Source organism: Cariama cristata, unplaced genomic scaffold, assembly GCF_000690535.1.
Source record: "Cariama cristata isolate BGI_N322 unplaced genomic scaffold, ASM69053v1 scaffold29876, whole genome shotgun sequence".
NCBI lineage: Eukaryota > Metazoa > Chordata > Aves > Cariamiformes > Cariamidae > Cariama > Cariama cristata.
In genome coordinates this window covers 2,018-18,760 of record NW_009620856.1, presented here as the reverse complement: position 1 = coordinate 18,760, position 16,743 = coordinate 2,018, and the positions used below count along the sequence as shown (strand labels likewise).

Sequence of the window (16,743 nt, the reverse complement as noted above, 5' to 3'; positions counted from 1 at the left end):
CCCGGGCACCGGGTGCGGGCCAGGGCTGCCCAGGTCCAGGCAGACACGGGCACGGTGGAGCGAGGGCAGGGGAGGGGTGGCAGAGGGGCTCTGCCTGCTGCCTGCAGGTGCCCACGGGGAGGATGGAGCCAAACCCTTGCCAGAGGTACCCGTCTGTGTGAGAAGCAATTTCAATTGGTGGTTAAGGAGAAAATTTTCCTTGCGGCGGGGGGTCAAGCACTGCTAGAGAGGCCCAGGGAGGCTGTGGGAGCACCACGTTTGCACTTACTCGGACTCTGATGGGACACGGCCCCGAGCCTGCTCAAAGGGTTTTGTTAAGCTCCACACGAAACGGGCAGCACAGATCCCTCTTTCCCGTTCCTGATTCGAGACCCCCGCGCACACACAGCCCAGCCCCTCTGCTTCTGCTGCGCCACTCGCCTTCCCTGCAGCCCACATCGCGCTTTCTCAGGCTGAGGAACCACTCCAGCTGGAGCAGAAACAATCCCAGACCATGGGATGAGATTTCTGGCAACACCGGAGGCACTGCTTGGGGGAGGGGAAGCAGGGGTAGCCTACAGACCCTCGCCTGCCCACCCTTCCCCTCACGTGCCAAAGGCACCAACCTGTCACCCAGTGCACGGCAAAACGCCGCCTCTCCCTCTGACTCCCGCCCCGCTGCGCAGTGCTGCGGCCCGTTCCCACATCCCTTCTGCCTGGCACGTACAGCCGAGAGCTCAGCGTTAACAGAAAGCACCCGAATTCCCACATGGTGGCTGGAGAGCTGATAACACGCTCCCGACATCATCACACACCCAGGTCCGGCGTCACCAGTGACTGGCTCTCCCCACTCACTTCAGCCTGTGCTCTCCAAACCTGCCTTAGTGCACCTCCTCCATCGCTCTCAAAACTTGGTCCCTTATCCCCTGCCTTAGCAACTCCAAGCCTCTCTCCTTATCCTTCCCATCCCTTCCACACCCCATCTTACACAGGCTGGAGCATGCACCTGGCTTCAAATGCAAACTTACACGGGAGCCACTGCATCACGCAGCATTCCACCCCGTCGGGACGCACTCTTCCTACCCAGGCAGCACTCGGCGCCAAGAGCACAGCCCTCCACGCACCAGCCAGCAGGACTGCAAGCTCACCAGCTGGGAAGTGCCGCAAGAAAAGAGGTAGCTCTGAGGCTTCTCTGTTGTTGGTAAGAGGGGGAAAACTGGCAACAGCCAGCAGCGTATGCCCCTTTCAAAGCTACCCATGCACAGGTGCAGGAAGAAGGCATTTAACTTAGAACAATCTGACTTTATTGGTGCAAACATTAGAACTCTAGGTAACTGGAAATATTCACAAGTACTCAGAAGAAGGTGTCCGAGATGACGGGGTGCACACAGCCAGCAGCCCCCGCTGCCCTACTCACTCCTATTGCAGTGTTCTCATTCTGGAGTTCAGTCTTCGTGGATGTTGAAAAGCTTTGCTACTTCGTTGAGATCATCATGCTCCTCCCCATCCTTGATGATCTGAAGGAAGGAAGAATGCATTAAAACCTGCACATACTACAAACAACCAGTGCTGCAAGACTGTACATGGTGACCACCCAGTGTGATGAATTTCTTAGATCCGCTATGAAGCTCTGCTGATGACAACTCACCAGCTTAGGCAGTCCCCAACATGACAATAGTACTTACTACAGCCAAATTGGTACGGGAGTCTTAAATGTAGCATTACCTGCTACAGGAACGGCTGGAGTCAAAACCAGCCTCACTGTCCCTGTAGGATTTGTTTCTGATGTCTGGGTTTCCCTGTACAGCTGGGGAGAACAAGTATCTTCAAAAAGCGACTCAGCTCAGCTCTGAGAAGGTGAGAGCCAGTCTCTCCGGACTGACTTTGAGAAGCCAGTATCAGTGGCTTAAACTTGCAAACCAACCTGTTCAACAACGAGACTAAGAGGCCAAGGATCCTGTACACACTTGGCTCCCTGATTCAGAGGAAGGGCTGCCAAGAGAGGGAAGGAAAAGATCTCTCTCTCTCATGGGGACAGGAGAAGAAACAGGTTTAAACTGCATCATGAAAGCTTCAGATTAGATACCAACAGAAAATTCCAGCATTAAGAATACTTCATTTTGGGATGGATCACCTGAGGATAGCATGGAATCACTCTCATAGTTTATACTACTGAAATTCTCCAAAGATGTTAAAAAATGACCTAAGTGAGGCTGATCTTACCTTGGAGGATGGAGACAGACTATGGGGGAAGGAGACAGACTAATGCACCTACTCAAGGCTGCTTCTAACCCTGACTTTTTGTGGCTGTTTATCTAGGATGACAGATGTTTAAGATTGGTTTAGAGACTTCTACATTAGACAAAGTAGCACAAAAATAGGACGTTTCACTCTCATGCTCAGTCGCATGTGATTCTTGCCTGTACTTACTACAGACCTGGAATTTCAGCCATGCAAAGGCAAGGCTTGAAGCATAAACCTGATTCAAGTTGTTTCTGTAAGAATTTTGAACAAACATGCAGAAGAACACAAGGACATCTCCCATAATTCACCCAAGACAGGGCTACCATTGGATACTGCACAGCTCTGCCCCAGACAGAGCATCTGCATTTATTTAGCCTCATTTTAAATTGGTAGATTGATTTTTCCATAAGAAAATCCCTGATCTAAGCAAGCCTCACTGTTCAGCATACCAGTCCTGTACTGACCTTTCGAGCGATAGGCATCCTGTTGAAGATGTTCCACAACACAATTCCTACCACAACTTTATCCCTGAGGTAGAAAATGACACCTTTGCCGTAATCTTCTCCTTGCTTTGGAACTTGAGGTGTTGGTGAAATGCTTGGAGAAATGTGAACTTCTGAGGCTTCTGCTTCGGTTTCACTCTCTGACCGAATACCTGTCCCTAATGCAAAGACAGGGGATATCAAACATGCAGTGCAGAAAAACGCAGCAGCTCTTTGCCTGTGATGGTGAAAGCAGACTAAAGAGCAGGGCTTGGTAAGAGACGGAGGTGCTTTTTGTTGAGTTGTGTCCAGCAAAAGTTAAGTTTCAGTAACATGAGAATGAAGCAATCCTAACATGAAGCACAACACTGACAATTCCCAACTTCCATCACCAAATGCAAAAGATAGCACAGTCTACTTCTTCCAGGGAACACATACAAAATAAATATGCTTAGATTCACACAGTCTCTTTTGTGCAAAAACTGATCATTTTATTGCTATGGAGGAAATCAAGCTTCACTGGGGAAAAAAGTTTCAGTTTTGGTAAATAAGTTACATGATGTCTTCTTGGAGGAAAGTTATGTTGTAATATCAAAACCAGCCTTTAAAGCTTGGTCTACAAAAGAAGCAAAACAGATTCATGTCTCCTAGTGCTCTACAGTGAGAACAGACCAACTCTGTGGCCACCACATAGAGTGAGACACAAAAACCTTCATGCACGCAGACAGCTCCCAGGCGTGACTATAGCCCTACCTGATTGCTCCGTTGCACTTTTCGGTGTGTCCTTTGCTGTTGCTTTAGCAAAGACTCCGACTGTTGGCAAACTACTGTCAACAAGGCCAATGGCTTCGTACCCTACATTAGGGCCCAGATCGCTCCTAGGAATGAAGTGGGAAAAAAACCAAACAAACATCATCTGTAGCATCAGTGGGACAGATACAAGGTAATTCCATCCAGCCCCAAATCCTTAATGACAGCGTTGTGCGAGAGAGATCACGGCACGCAGGCTGACTGACGCACAGTAGTGTCTGCTGCGTACATTAGGGTGGAACAAGGAGTCAAGACACAGCAAGTCTAAGGCCATCAGTTTCAGAAGAAACCAGTTCAAAGAACAAAAACTTAAAATACTTAAGGCCTGTTCCCTCGAAGGAAGCTGAGTGGCTTCCAAGAGCTGCATGTATCTCGACCCTTTAGAAAGTCGCACATCTGACCTCAGCACTCAAATGCGAGTATCGGGATACAGTTAGTAGGTACTCGCAAAAATCTTTTATGTTGCTTGCTTAGTACCAGCGTGACTTGGAGACAGAGCTGGGGCAGAAGCAAGCATTCCTCCGGGTTGTAGTAAGACCACTTGACCAAACTTCTGGCAATGCCGAGTTATAAGCACTAGACTTTGCAGCACGGACGATTATTTAGTGTACACTTCAGAGAGAGCATTTAAAGAAGATTAAACAGAAGAACCCATTGCTGTAACACCTCCTTGAACTGGGCACCTGCTGAATGGGAACTGGGGTGCTTACATGAGTGAAAGCAGCCGTGGTCTGAGGCCTAGTAAGTACAACGTGTCAAAAGCGTTCTCAACTGTGCTGAGGAAACAGATGCATCACACAAAACAATCTGGATACCTCTATATGTACATCACTACCTTCCTGGCCAGAATCCTCCTGCACAGACTGGGGTCACTGAAAGGAATACCAAGAACGTGCCAGCTAACCAGAAGAGGTACCCAGCAGCTGCTAAGTCACAGCTCAGGAGGGATCCTGAACATCCTGAAAATATGTAAGAGGAGTCCCTGCCATTTGTCAGCTTTTCATCACAGGAGAAGGAAGTCTCACTCAGAGAGGGCTGGCAAACCCCCCGAATTAACACCTGTCAACAAAACACCAGACTGCAACTCACAGTCTCCCAGTTGCCTGCATCTCTGTCACGGTCAAAAGTATCCTGAAGAAAAACACACAACTGAAATGGATGTTGCTGTGACCTTGTTTAAAAGTGAAACGAGAAACTCTTCTGGGTCCAGAGCCCATGCAGTACAGATCAAGTGTTCAGGTAAATGACAGCAAGCCATAAATAACTATTCTTGAGGGCATTTCTCCAAGAAAAGTAAAACTCTTTTCCCCACATTTAAACTCTGCTAACTTTAAACTTCTGATCCTGCGCTAACAGGCTTTGAGATTTTTTACTTTGTTTTGTTTTAAAAAGAACTTCAGAAAGATAAAGCAGAACTGCCCGTTTTCTTGATACCTCTTTCCGGAAAACAGCAAACTTTCACGTACACTCCTGGATGCAGCGATGCATTGCTACTAAAGCATCAGCTCAGCTAATCAGCAAAGGTGCAACACAACTGAAACCAGCAGATTGTGCTGGGGAACTTCAGGTAATTGTAACAGAAAAACTGCTAAGTTCAACCTGTAAATTAGCCTGCGCTGAGGAAAGGGACCGGTCTTTATTGCTACGTGCTTTGGAGAACGGGACTCATTCAGGGTGAACCTGGGATCTTCAGGAAGGAAAACATTTCAGAGAGGTCAGGGCAGAGCAGCGAATGCTCAAATGCCTTCCCATTCCCCGAGCTTCTGGGAACAAGCTGTACAAGGTATTTGCTGAAGCAGTTACACCACACTCAGGAAACAGAAACCTTCACAAGGTCTGTCTTGTCATAGCTCCTGCAATGTGGCCAAGTAAGAAATACCAAAAGAAGTCAACGTTACCAGAACATGGACTGATGCCAGTAGGGCTTCGCAGCTCCCGTCATGTTTTCTCCAGCTAGTCTTCCACTCACAACAGCATGATCATGGTGCTCTACACGTCTCCTACCTAGTTTGATATCATAGAAGCAGGCGGCATCCCCTGCCTTAAAAAGAATCATTCAGTGAGGGCTGAACATTGAAATCAAAAGCTTAAATTAATGCACAAACAAAAAAGGCATTGGGAAGAGAACAGAGTGGAACTATGAGCTGGGTTTTTCTGACAAACCCCAAACAGCACGACTACCATATCACACTCCCCAGGCTACGCAAGTCCCAATTTCTCAGCATTTTTCACCTATCTTCGGAAAAATAAAGACAGCATCAGGTACGTTTTTCCAGAGGAATCAAAGTCCCGACTCCCACCAAAGGGACTCTTACGCAACAGAGTAATCCGTGCTATCTTTAGGTTACCCCAACTCCTCTTACACAGCATAAATATTCAAAAACTCGCACAGTCGTTACCACAGCAACAAAGCGTGCTGTGGTGCATGAAGAGACTCCATGGCTGCCGGCAGGATCTGCACTACAATCGCTCTCATTACGTGCTATTTTTCGCCCCATTCACCTAATCGAGGTATACCAGCCCCCATAACTCCGTGTATTCTGATCGCATCAGCATAACCAGCAGACACAAAACTCCTCTGCACATACTCACCACCCAGATATTGGAGCGTGCCTGCAGCTCCGCGTTCACCCTGAACCCTCCGAAGTCAGAGTCCACCTCCAGCCCAGCTGACTTTGCTAATTCCACATTAGGCTCCAGCCCTACTGCAGCCACAATATGATCAGTCTCTACCTGTTTGGGAATTCATAATTATTATCTTAATTCTCTCGATGCCCCTGCAAACTTTACCCTCTCCCTGCTTTTAAATTTACCTTTCGGCCATCTTTCAATTTAATCATCAGCCGATTGCCGCAGACAGAGACAGACTTGACCACGGCATTAGGCATGACATTAACACCCTCTGGAAACAAACACAGGAAACATAACTGCTTGCTCAGGGGTAGACAGATTTCAGCTGAAGCAGGCACCTTTGGTGCAAATAGATGCAGGCAGAGCAGGAGCCAGGATAGGAACCAAGACAGAGACCACCTTATCTTTGCTGCATGTACCAGTACAGTTTTGAGTGAAGCATGAGGAGAAAGAAACTCAGCTAAAAAGTTCAAAAGAGCTACTTAAATGTCTCATATGATGACAAGGTCACATCCAGAAGAACTCCCCAAGACAGGTTTTCAGGCACTAAGGACATTCAGTTACCTATTGCTCTGCCACAGCCAGACCCAGAGGTCCGACAAGGCAACTTCCATAAATAACTCAGACCTGTGGGTTATCAGGCCCTGCAATCTGCAGCCCCAACTACGTCCCTCCTCCCTCTATCCCCACTCCACTTACCAATGCACAGAAATATATTCTGCACTTAATATAGCAAATGGAAAAAGGGTATCTCAGATCTTACCAACTTTATCAGCTAAACGCTACAGCAGCTGGCCTTACAAAGGTGTATGCAGAAGGCATGGGGCTACACAACCCTTTCCTCAAAGTGACTCCAGGGTGGCTGCACTAGGCTGACAGAAGTAAAATTATTTGAGGCTAGAGCAGCTCAGAAGAGGAGAACAGGCAGTTATTGTAAGACAACTCTGGTTCCAGACTACAGAGGCCACTAAAGTAACTCACAAGTACGGTAGTAGGGATCACTCTGTGCAGGAACAGCCAGAGGGAAAAATCACTGGCCATCAGCATGCGTATTTGCTTGGCTTTCCCAGAGGAACTGCTAAGAAGCCAGGGATTCATGGCAGCTCTGCGCTACCCAAGTTGCCGGAACTGCAACTTGTTCTGTTCTGCAGCTGGGCCACCTTGCAAGGGACCCAGTCTGCCCGAGGCTCCACTGACCAAACAAGCAGGGAGCTGTATTTCACAAGGAAGAGCTACACAACAACCACTGGCCTAAACACCACAGCTCTGCCACTCGCACAGGAGGAGCACTGACGTGCAGCTTCACCTCGTCTGACTTTCTCTGTGGTCCAGTTGCTCAGATACTCAGGCAAGACTTTGCCCATATTGCCGTTCTCTGGAAACAGCTGAATCACCTCCAGGCCTCTGGTTCGTGCTGAAAGAGAAGCGAAGAGCAGGTTTCTTACAACCCACAGATGCAGAGCAGCAGCACAGACTTCACGACACAAGCATACGCTTTACATTACACAAGTTGCTTGACAGAAGTTTCTGAAACCGGGAGCTCTGGCTCCCAGATCTTCCACAGGAGTCACAGACTGCTGTTTCAGATACACCTGCAAACTCTAGGATAATAGACAGCAGACTTCTAAGTAAAATGCTTGGTATTTCAGAGAAAACTTCCCTTATTAGAAAAACTACGATAAAGACACTAATCAAAAAGCTGCACGCACTTGACAGTAAGAATCCAGTTCTTCACAACCTCTTTGAAATAAGTTTTCAGGTGGCTTTTAGCACTGAGAGAGCAAATACAGCTTTTTACAGGGTGGACTGACTTTGTAACATGCACTGGCCTGCAGAGCTTCCAGGGAGCCCAAGTTACAAAAACCTTTGTGGTCAGGGGCTGCTTGACAGCTAACGAGAGAGAAAATGGAAAACCAGGTCAGGCCATATAGCCAACAAAACACAGGTGCGTTAAGGTTATTTCAGGCAAACCACAAGTCTGCACAAAAAACTCAGCATCTGGGCAATGAAAAAGAAGTTTATAATGTCAGGCTGCTTACACTCAATGTCTATTGTTTCTGTGAAGGTCCCAGCTGAAGATAAACTGCCTGCAGAAGCACACTTACCTCTTCTTCCCAGAGCACAGGCCAGCTCACTGCCAAGAAAACCACCACCAATAATTGTGATGGACTTGACTTCTCTTGAAATCTTCTCCAGATTTTTGAAGTCCTCAATCTGAAAGAAGATTTATTCCCTTTTCAAATATCCTCAAACAGGAATGGCAGCAGAAGATACTTTTCTCCAATTTCTCCCTTTGAAATAAGAGCAACTCTCTCCTTAACTTAGAAAGGGAAACATGTTTCTTTCCTTCTGTTTGTCTATTGCACAGAAAAAACTCTCCGGCTTCCTAATGTTTGTGCAAGCTTTTCCCTGTCCACGCAATCTAAGATTCCTGCATTTTCCCCTAACTTCCAAGAGTAATTACAATGAAATTTCTAGACACAAACGTACTATGGCACATGCAGTACTACAAGGACGCCACAGCTCACATCATCCGTCTTTCCCTTCCCACAGCTGAGCCGACCAGACCTTAGGGGAAGTCCAGCACCGAGCAGAAAGTTCCCATATGGCTTCTTATTCCTGATTCATTTCCTGAACTAGACTAAGGAGAAGGTTGCAAGCCTGTTCTAAATCCCATGTTTTCAAGAAAAGTGGAGTTTGTCAACAAAAAGCAACTCTACAGCGAAAACCAGAAGACCATTGACCAACTTCCATGTCTTTTATTCACTTTGTCCCAAGGCACAGGATGAAGGTGAAGAAATGCCACAAAGAAGGCATGAATATCCATTTATTAGTTCATCAGAAAATGATCTGAGCCAATCCAAGAGCTAACATGAATACTCAACTTCATACTCCGCTAAAATTCCAGAGCATGAAAGCAGTCTCGGTCCTGTCTCAGGGCAAAGGCCAACCTCTTGCCCGTGTGCTGCAGAACTGTGGCATACACTTACTCGAGGCGGGTGTCAGGCTGGAGCACTAAGCTAGCTTCCTGGGTCTACTCACGCTCCCGAAGGCACACACTGCTTACAGGCCAAACTGACTTGCAGAGCTTACATTGCTCTTTATTTTAAAAGGCCTGGAAGGTGCAGCAAAATCATACAGGAGAGAAACTGGTAAAACAAATAAACAAACCCTAAAAAAAAATTAAAATAAACCAAAAAAATCACACATTATTACAGCTCTCCGGCCTGAGGGAAGCAGATTGAGTGGTCTAGTAGACTCTACCCTGTTTATCTGCCTGGGAAAAAGGGATAAATAGCAAATGGATTCCTGGTTACCAGCTGAGGGAAGCAGCTGCCAAGGCAAGGCTGTCCTGGACCCAAAGCAGAAGAGTTAAAAAGCTGAAAATAGTGGTAGAGGCTCTGATTTTTTTCAACCTCAGGCCAGGACTAGCAGCACCTGGAGATTACCTTTCGGAACAGCGTCAGCCTTTGTTGTACATCTTTTCCTGCCCTTTCAATGGCGGGTAAGTTCCTTGGTGAACCACCTGAGGACAAGGGGAGAAAGAGAGAGAAAGAGAGACTAATGATACCATGGCCATGTCACTGCTTTCCAGACAATGCAAAGCTATCTTTAATCTCAACTGTGCTTTCCAAACTGTTACAACGTGCTCTATTCCCTGTTGCTTTTTTAACATGAAAAACACTCTGTGTGAGCAGTAGGTGACCCAACAGTCACCCAGGGGCAAAAGATCTACTGCTATACACCTTGCTCCACTGACTGGAGACAGCCAGTCCCACTTGAACCACAGAAGACTGTAGAACTGCTGGGGTTCAATGCTGGAGCAGTGCTCTGCCCAAGCAAGAGCTGGTTGTTCTGCTTGCTGCTGCTACAGGTAGGATTTGAAGAGGCTGGCCTGTACAGGACTTCCTTTACCGAGATGCTGGGGAAGTTTTTTTTTCTGCTGATTTTGACAGGGTAAAACTTTGAACATCCCACAGAAACTAGCTGATGCAAGGCAGGTGAAAAACCCAATGGCATGGTTGTCTGTATGACTGCCCTTCATGTGACTGCTCTACCAAGTGTTTGACACATACTGCAGAAAGTTCCTTGTCAGAGAAATGCCACTGAAATACAAAGCCTGGCACAAGACAAAGAACAAAGAGAAAAAAACCCAACAACTTACCAGTGGCAATTAGACATTTGTCATAGGATATCTGGGTACCATCACTGAGTTTCACTATGTTGCCTCTAACATCCATATGCACAACCTGCAAATTTAAACAAGCAGGAGAGTCCAAGTTTCCATGCACTGTAGGCCATTTGAGTTACACTGCATAGACTACTGATCAGAGAAGCAAACCTGGAAGTAACATTCTCCCACCTTTAAGTTTAGGGGGAGTGGGAGAAGAATGGAAGTAGGAATTGAGACAACTTCTTTGGTAACCATCATAGACCAGGTTGATCTTCCCAGGTTCTGAGTCTAAGAAATGGACTCAGACACCTAGTGTAGCTTGAAGAGGAGTCACTGAAATCTTATTTTAGCACCATAGAAAAAACTGAGGAAGCAAGTATATTAGAAGGCTCACCATAAACTTTCCCACCTTGCTGCTGCTTCTGCACAATGCTCTTGCTCACATTATAACCCGCTACTCAGATCACTCCACCCTCCTTACCTCACCTTCTGATTGATATATAGCCTAGTTCCCATTTTGTCACACCCTGTCTCTGAGCTCTGCATATTCTTGTCCCATGCCCAAACTCTAGCCTTATCCTTCCCTCAGCTCACTACTATTCCTCATAGCTTCTTTAGCATAGTCCCTGCTTCATCCTATACATTTTTCCCAAAGCTGTACACATTCTCCTCAGCCAACCCTCCACACCACCACCTACAGTTGTTTAGTTTCAGCTTAGAGCACAGGCTCTGCTTGGGAAGAACTGTATGCTGCTAGAACAACAGCTAGTGCTGTACCCACCTTCTTGCCACAGAGAACTGCTACTCCACCATTTTCTACAAAAGGCAGATCACGAACAGGCACATAGAATGACGGCGGCTGGAAATATATACTGAAAAAAGCTCCATTATCAAATGGGTTCCACTTTCTCTGTGATACCAGCTATTCAGCAATTACGAGTGATACAAACTCCATGCATTCATAACAAGCTCTTATTTACCTATCTTTAGGAAGTAGGGTCTTCACACTGTTAAAGTTCATGGGTTTAGATCAGTAAGGCTTTATCACAAGAGTCATAAGAATCAAATGTGATCCAGGGTCCCTGGGGCTCTGCTCTAAACTGTGAAGCTATACCCTCACCTTTGCTATTAACTTATTTCATGGGATTTCTGCCAGCGGTGGTGTATGTTTAAGGGAATCACAGCAAGATTCAAGAGGTATTAAGGACCGAGCTAACTCCCATGTGCAAAGCAGCACTCCTCTTGACAACTGCCAGCACTGCCACACCTTTCAGTCTGTTCCTTAGGGCTCGACTGACTTGCTCGTAACATCTCAGCATCTCTAGGAAGCCACACTCCATGAGTCCGCAGCCTACATCAGTCAGCTACTCCAGTGCAAAAGAACACACAAGCTCTGCACACAGCACGCAACGCTTTGTGCTTTCTTCCATCAGCCTAGCGACAACACACACGGACACATGCACACCCCAGGGCTCTCTTCACAGCAGATACAAACACAGAAATCTACCCAGTGATCCGTCCACACAGCGCTCTGAGGTCCTTCAGCAGTTTGATCAATGTCTACTCTTCATTAAACAGTCTCCTTCATCCTTGCTACCCATGACACATACCTCCTCTCCTTGCCATTCCACTGTTTGAATCGCAGAGTCTCTGTCACATTTGGATCATCTGAAAACCATAGTTCTTTGGAAAGAGGTGGACGCATATAGGGCAGGGCAGGATCTTCAGACACAATCAGCACCTTTAATTGGTCATTAAACACATCAGCTGTACCGATGCCAGGCAAATGGCAAAACATATGACAGCGGCTCTGAAGCAAGCACGGTATTCAGTCATCCACACAAGTCTGCTCTAGAAGAGGGCATCTCTTACCCGGGCACCAGGGTCACGAGCCCGAATGGATCTGGCTGCAGCAAAAGCAGCGGTTCCTCCACCGATCAGCAGGAAGGGAACGTGAGATGGGACCTCAGGGTGAGCTCCCGGAGCTGCAGGTGACAGATTGGACACCTTACTGCAAATACAGCAGGGAAAACAGCCCAGCCCCAAAGAACAGAGTATGTCACCAGATGCCTTTCACATACAGACTTCCTTTGGCAAACTGCCCTTCAAATACCTTCTCCTCCCCTTCCCTTCCACCCCAATACACTTCCCAAGAACCACGCTGCTGCTTCACTCAAAGTTAGCTCCCCACATAAATCAAACTGTCAGATTTCAGCCAATTATTTTTTTCTAAGCTAGATCTGCACAGTTGAGCTCAATGGCGATCGCAGAGTTTTGGAACAGGCCAGTAGCACAGCTTTTATCGCATGGCTTTAGCTCCTCTATTACAGATCTACTTTTCTCTGGTTTATAATGTTAAGAATAATAATTATGTACATAATAAGCTTGAAATACCACTGTTTGGACAGCCTGTTAACAGGTTTCAAGCCTCAGTCAAGATTGCCCAGTGGACTCTCAAAGAGCTTCATTTTATAAATTAATCTATTTAAGAATGCTGCTTACATTTGCAAAGTCAAAGACCCACAAAGTCCATTTCCAGCATTCAGTACACAATTTCAGAAGCTTCATATAAGATCAGGACATTCTCTGTACAGTAGATTCAGGATAGCAGTAACATGCTTGGCCTCTATTCTGGCCAAACAACGCCCTAGAGATCCAATGTTCAGGTTTTACAGTAAGTGACAGTTTCCTGAGCTAGCAAGAGGGACATTGCGAAAAGATTATTCAAAACACCAGGAGAAGAGATATGGCCTGGGTGTCATTCAAATCAGAAAACAATTTTCAAAATTATTTGGAAAATACAAATTGCAAAGTGTTTGATGTGGCTGTATGTCTTCTTTAAGAACACAAATCAACTTGTGAGCAAGACTAAAACTCTGCACTGGCCATTCAGCAAACAGTTTATAAGAAAGTAAAGTTCCCTGAAATGCCAAGGCGTATTTTTCTGTAATTGTATTCTGAAAGGAGACAAACTTTTGAGTTCCTACCAGAATGCATTTCCTCCTACATGCAGGTCCTGTTTCTAAGCAACATCCAGTTAAACCATATGTAGGAATAAAACAGCCAGTTAAATATTACCATCAAGACTCACCTGGTGTGCCCTGAGAAGCAGCATCTGTATCTGAAAGAGAAGACACTGACTTAATTCAGTGTCAGCACAGGCTATCAAGGATACTGCAGTTAGGAAGCTGCAGTTCTGGGCTGACTCAAGAAAACCATAGGATTAACAGCTTTTCTACTATAAAGGGACAGAGTCTCCAGAAATGTAGACTTACCAAGACCTCTGCTTCAGCATTTAGGCTCTCACTCTCTGTCCTCCAACCTCAATCCTGATAAACATGTTTTATCCTCTCCCTCAAACCAAAGCAATTAGTTTCCTGTCCTGTCTGCAGGATATTCTTTCTGTTGGTTTTCTAGTAAACTGACATAACACACCCTACCCTCTATGGCCTAAAGCCACTGTTATTACAAGGATACATCATCTTTTGGCTCAATAGTTCAGACACTGCAGTTTGAGATCTCATAAATTAAGAGAGCCCTTCAATGAGTAACCTGTGGTTCACATACAGCCTGCAAAGCATGATCAAGAGCCCCACTAATTGTCCCGATCCCTCCCTCTACATGTTGCCTAAGCACAATACTTCTTGCATGCCCAGCCTGCTACACACGGGACAAGGATGTGGCACAGCACAGTGGATTTTGTGCTGGTAGACCCTGTTATCCCTCTGGAATCAGAGTGTCCTTGCCAGACCGCGTAAGGGTAAAAGCAGGGCTAACTCTTTCCTCCTTTTATCACAGAAGGCATAAATGGCAGAAAAGAGCCCCCAGAGACAACCTACTTCATCTTCACGATTATCTGTAAAACAGAGCCTTGTTCTGGGTCACGGAAAGCTAGCACCATTATCTATGCTGGGAAGGCACGAGAACTCACAAACAACAGAATGCATCGAGAGGCGACAATGCTGTGAAGGCACAGCCTGTTAATCTGTATTGTCAAAGGGCTCTGTTCCACTTGTTTTAGAGGTCTCAAGTTAGCAGCTTATGAAAAACAGACCCAAACCTAGAACTAGCAGGTGAGTACCCACCAGAAGGAGACGATTCACTTTCTTGAGATCGCGTAGTTATTGTTGTGACACGGGTGGTAAATCGCTCTTTTTTTTCTTTCAGTGTTTTGTATACCTGGACACAAGACAAGGAGATATTTACCTTGTATACCTTACAGCATCAAGGCATCATTCTGCTTCTACCCCCCGACAGGCTTTTGTCTATCCTGCTTGCTCAGAAAAGCCATCTGCTTTCAATGAAAGCACACGGACCAAAATATATCTCACTGAAAAAAGCACCCATAAAGGTATGTATATATAGCTATAAGAGGAATGCACTCAGAAAATGATCTGCTCTACATCTGGTGTGATGAATCTCAGCTGTCTGGTTGCTTTCCACATGCAAGCAATCAACCTTTCTGCAGATGTTTGGCCTTTGGGCTCCAGACCTGTTTCAAGAGGAACCACACAGAACAAAGGAAATGCAGTCAAACAAACCCCAAGGCTATTTGCAAGCTAGGCCATGGCACATGGCACAACACAAGGCTGCAGAAAAGGAAGACAAATTCAAGGCAAAAAGCAACTCCCAGCTTCAAAAGCCTAGAGCAGCTGGACAGAACAAGCAAGCAACCTTACTGGCTTTCTTTAGGCCAGATGTTACAGGCACGATGTTAGCAGTGGCAACATCCCTGATGTCAGCAGTGCTCTTCAGACACGGGAGTGTGGCTGTTCTAGGTAACAGCCTGCAGCTGGAGGAGGTTCCCGCATCTGAATGCTGACCTTCTGTTTAGTCGTCTGTTAGACTTGGGATACAGTAGGAGTACAGCCTGCATGCTCTGAGGATACAACGTGGTGGTATAGACAAGGACGGAACACCTTTTAAGACATCATGTTAACTTCCAAGAAAAATTGGTAAAGAAGAGAAGCAAGAAACGACGAGACTGCTGGAAGCAGGTCACAGAATGGTATTTGCCCCCACAGTTAACAAATTAGAGGGAAGCAAACAATTTTTTAAAGGCAAAACCTAGCCTTGCTAATAATCCATATCGCACGTACACAACACTAACCTTCATTTTGCACTGTTTATAAAAGAGAAAAAGAAAACCTATCAAGACAGTCTGAAACACAACTGTCTATCCAATTACTGTATTTTGAGTTGTGAAAGAATATTAAAACTGGAACATTTCCAGCAAGAAATAAAAGCCTCCTAAATGTGAAGGCACGACAGGTAACGCTGCAGCTGATGCCAAACCACTTACTGTTAGCTAACCAAGTGTTATGACATCCAAACTACATTTGAACAAAAGTTAATTCCTTTGGGGAACTGAAAGCTCTTTTTACTCCCTAGCCCTCCACAATTAGGTGGTTTATAACATAGCAAATAGTCTCAAACAAGAACTGAGGAATTTAGTGCCAGGCACAAAAAAGAGCACAGGCAGACAAAAGCATATCAAGGGAACCGAAGCAATGTCAAAAATAACAGAAAACAAGAACTCATCAGTGTTGAAAAGAGTTAAGATAAAGGTATTTTTAAAGCCTTTTGCTTAAACATATAAATGTCAAAGTTAACAAAACTACCTCTGCTTTTGCAAGCAGAACCATGAAGTTTTTAAGGGAGTCCAAAGGGCAGCATACAGCAAATTAAATCTGATCCCTTAGGAAGAAATGACTATTACACGCATGCAAAATATCAAATCAGGTCTTCAGGATAAGTTTTTCCAAAGGAACAATGCCAAGTTCTTTCTATTCAGAAAGATAGCTCTGTGTTTTGCCAGATAACGGAGTGATACTTCAGTGCTCTTCTCTGAAGAAATCACAAAGTTAGACAAGTTTTCTTTTCTTTCCTCTACCGTACTTACATTTAGTTGATTACTTCCTTTTTTTGTATGCCAACATTACTTATATCAGAATAGATGCATTAATTAATTTCTGCCTTTCTGATGGCTACAAATCGAAGACGGACAGTTTTGGTTTTAGATTTATTTAATGTGGAAAAGTTAATTCTAAGGCAATTTTTCACATTAAGAACTACACCGTTTGAGAATATAAAATTTGTAAACTTAAATTATTTGACAATGTCCCTTGAAATTAAGTATCTGAGACCAGGGAGCACAAAGACGGTTTAGTTAAAGTAAACCGCTAACTTGGTACGACATACAGAAAGGTACCCTCCCTCCACCCTCTCACCCAGTTAAAACACATTTATTTAAGCATCTTACATAAGCTCCTGTCCCAGTGACTGTTCCTCCTACAATTAAGTATAACAATAGGTTGCTGCCAGCTTTGCCAGGAACACCTGAAGAGGTCAGTGATCTAGAAGGGCATCTTAGATGGTGACATTGCAAAACTGTAGGTGAAGACAGGCAATGAAAGAGAAGAA

At 45.4% G+C, this 16,743-nt stretch overlaps 1 protein-coding gene across 1 annotated transcript in view; it reads right to left on the bottom strand.

The window, feature by feature from the left end:
* Window positions 1-1,265: 1,265 nt before the first annotated feature.
* The window catches only part of AIFM1 (apoptosis-inducing factor, mitochondrion-associated, 1), a 17,304-nt gene continuing 1,826 nt past the window's right edge, over window positions 1,266-16,743 (bottom strand). Inside the window, exons 4-19 of the mRNA XM_009701750.1 lie at window positions 16,583-16,710; window positions 14,406-14,499; window positions 13,412-13,435; window positions 12,193-12,305; window positions 11,931-12,061; window positions 11,102-11,192; window positions 10,312-10,396; window positions 9,596-9,672; window positions 8,252-8,360; window positions 7,453-7,560; window positions 6,329-6,417; window positions 6,108-6,248; window positions 5,414-5,556; window positions 3,459-3,583; window positions 2,688-2,884; window positions 1,266-1,496 (exon numbers count right to left, since the gene is read on the bottom strand). Of these exons, the coding sequence (XP_009700052.1) occupies window positions 1,425-1,496; window positions 2,688-2,884; window positions 3,459-3,583; window positions 5,414-5,556; window positions 6,108-6,248; window positions 6,329-6,417; window positions 7,453-7,560; window positions 8,252-8,360; window positions 9,596-9,672; window positions 10,312-10,396; window positions 11,102-11,192; window positions 11,931-12,061; window positions 12,193-12,305; window positions 13,412-13,435; window positions 14,406-14,499; window positions 16,583-16,710 (1,727 nt within the window). The 3' untranslated portion in view covers window positions 1,266-1,424. The remainder of the gene's footprint in view (window positions 1,497-2,687; window positions 2,885-3,458; window positions 3,584-5,413; window positions 5,557-6,107; window positions 6,249-6,328; window positions 6,418-7,452; window positions 7,561-8,251; window positions 8,361-9,595; window positions 9,673-10,311; window positions 10,397-11,101; window positions 11,193-11,930; window positions 12,062-12,192; window positions 12,306-13,411; window positions 13,436-14,405; window positions 14,500-16,582; window positions 16,711-16,743) is intronic.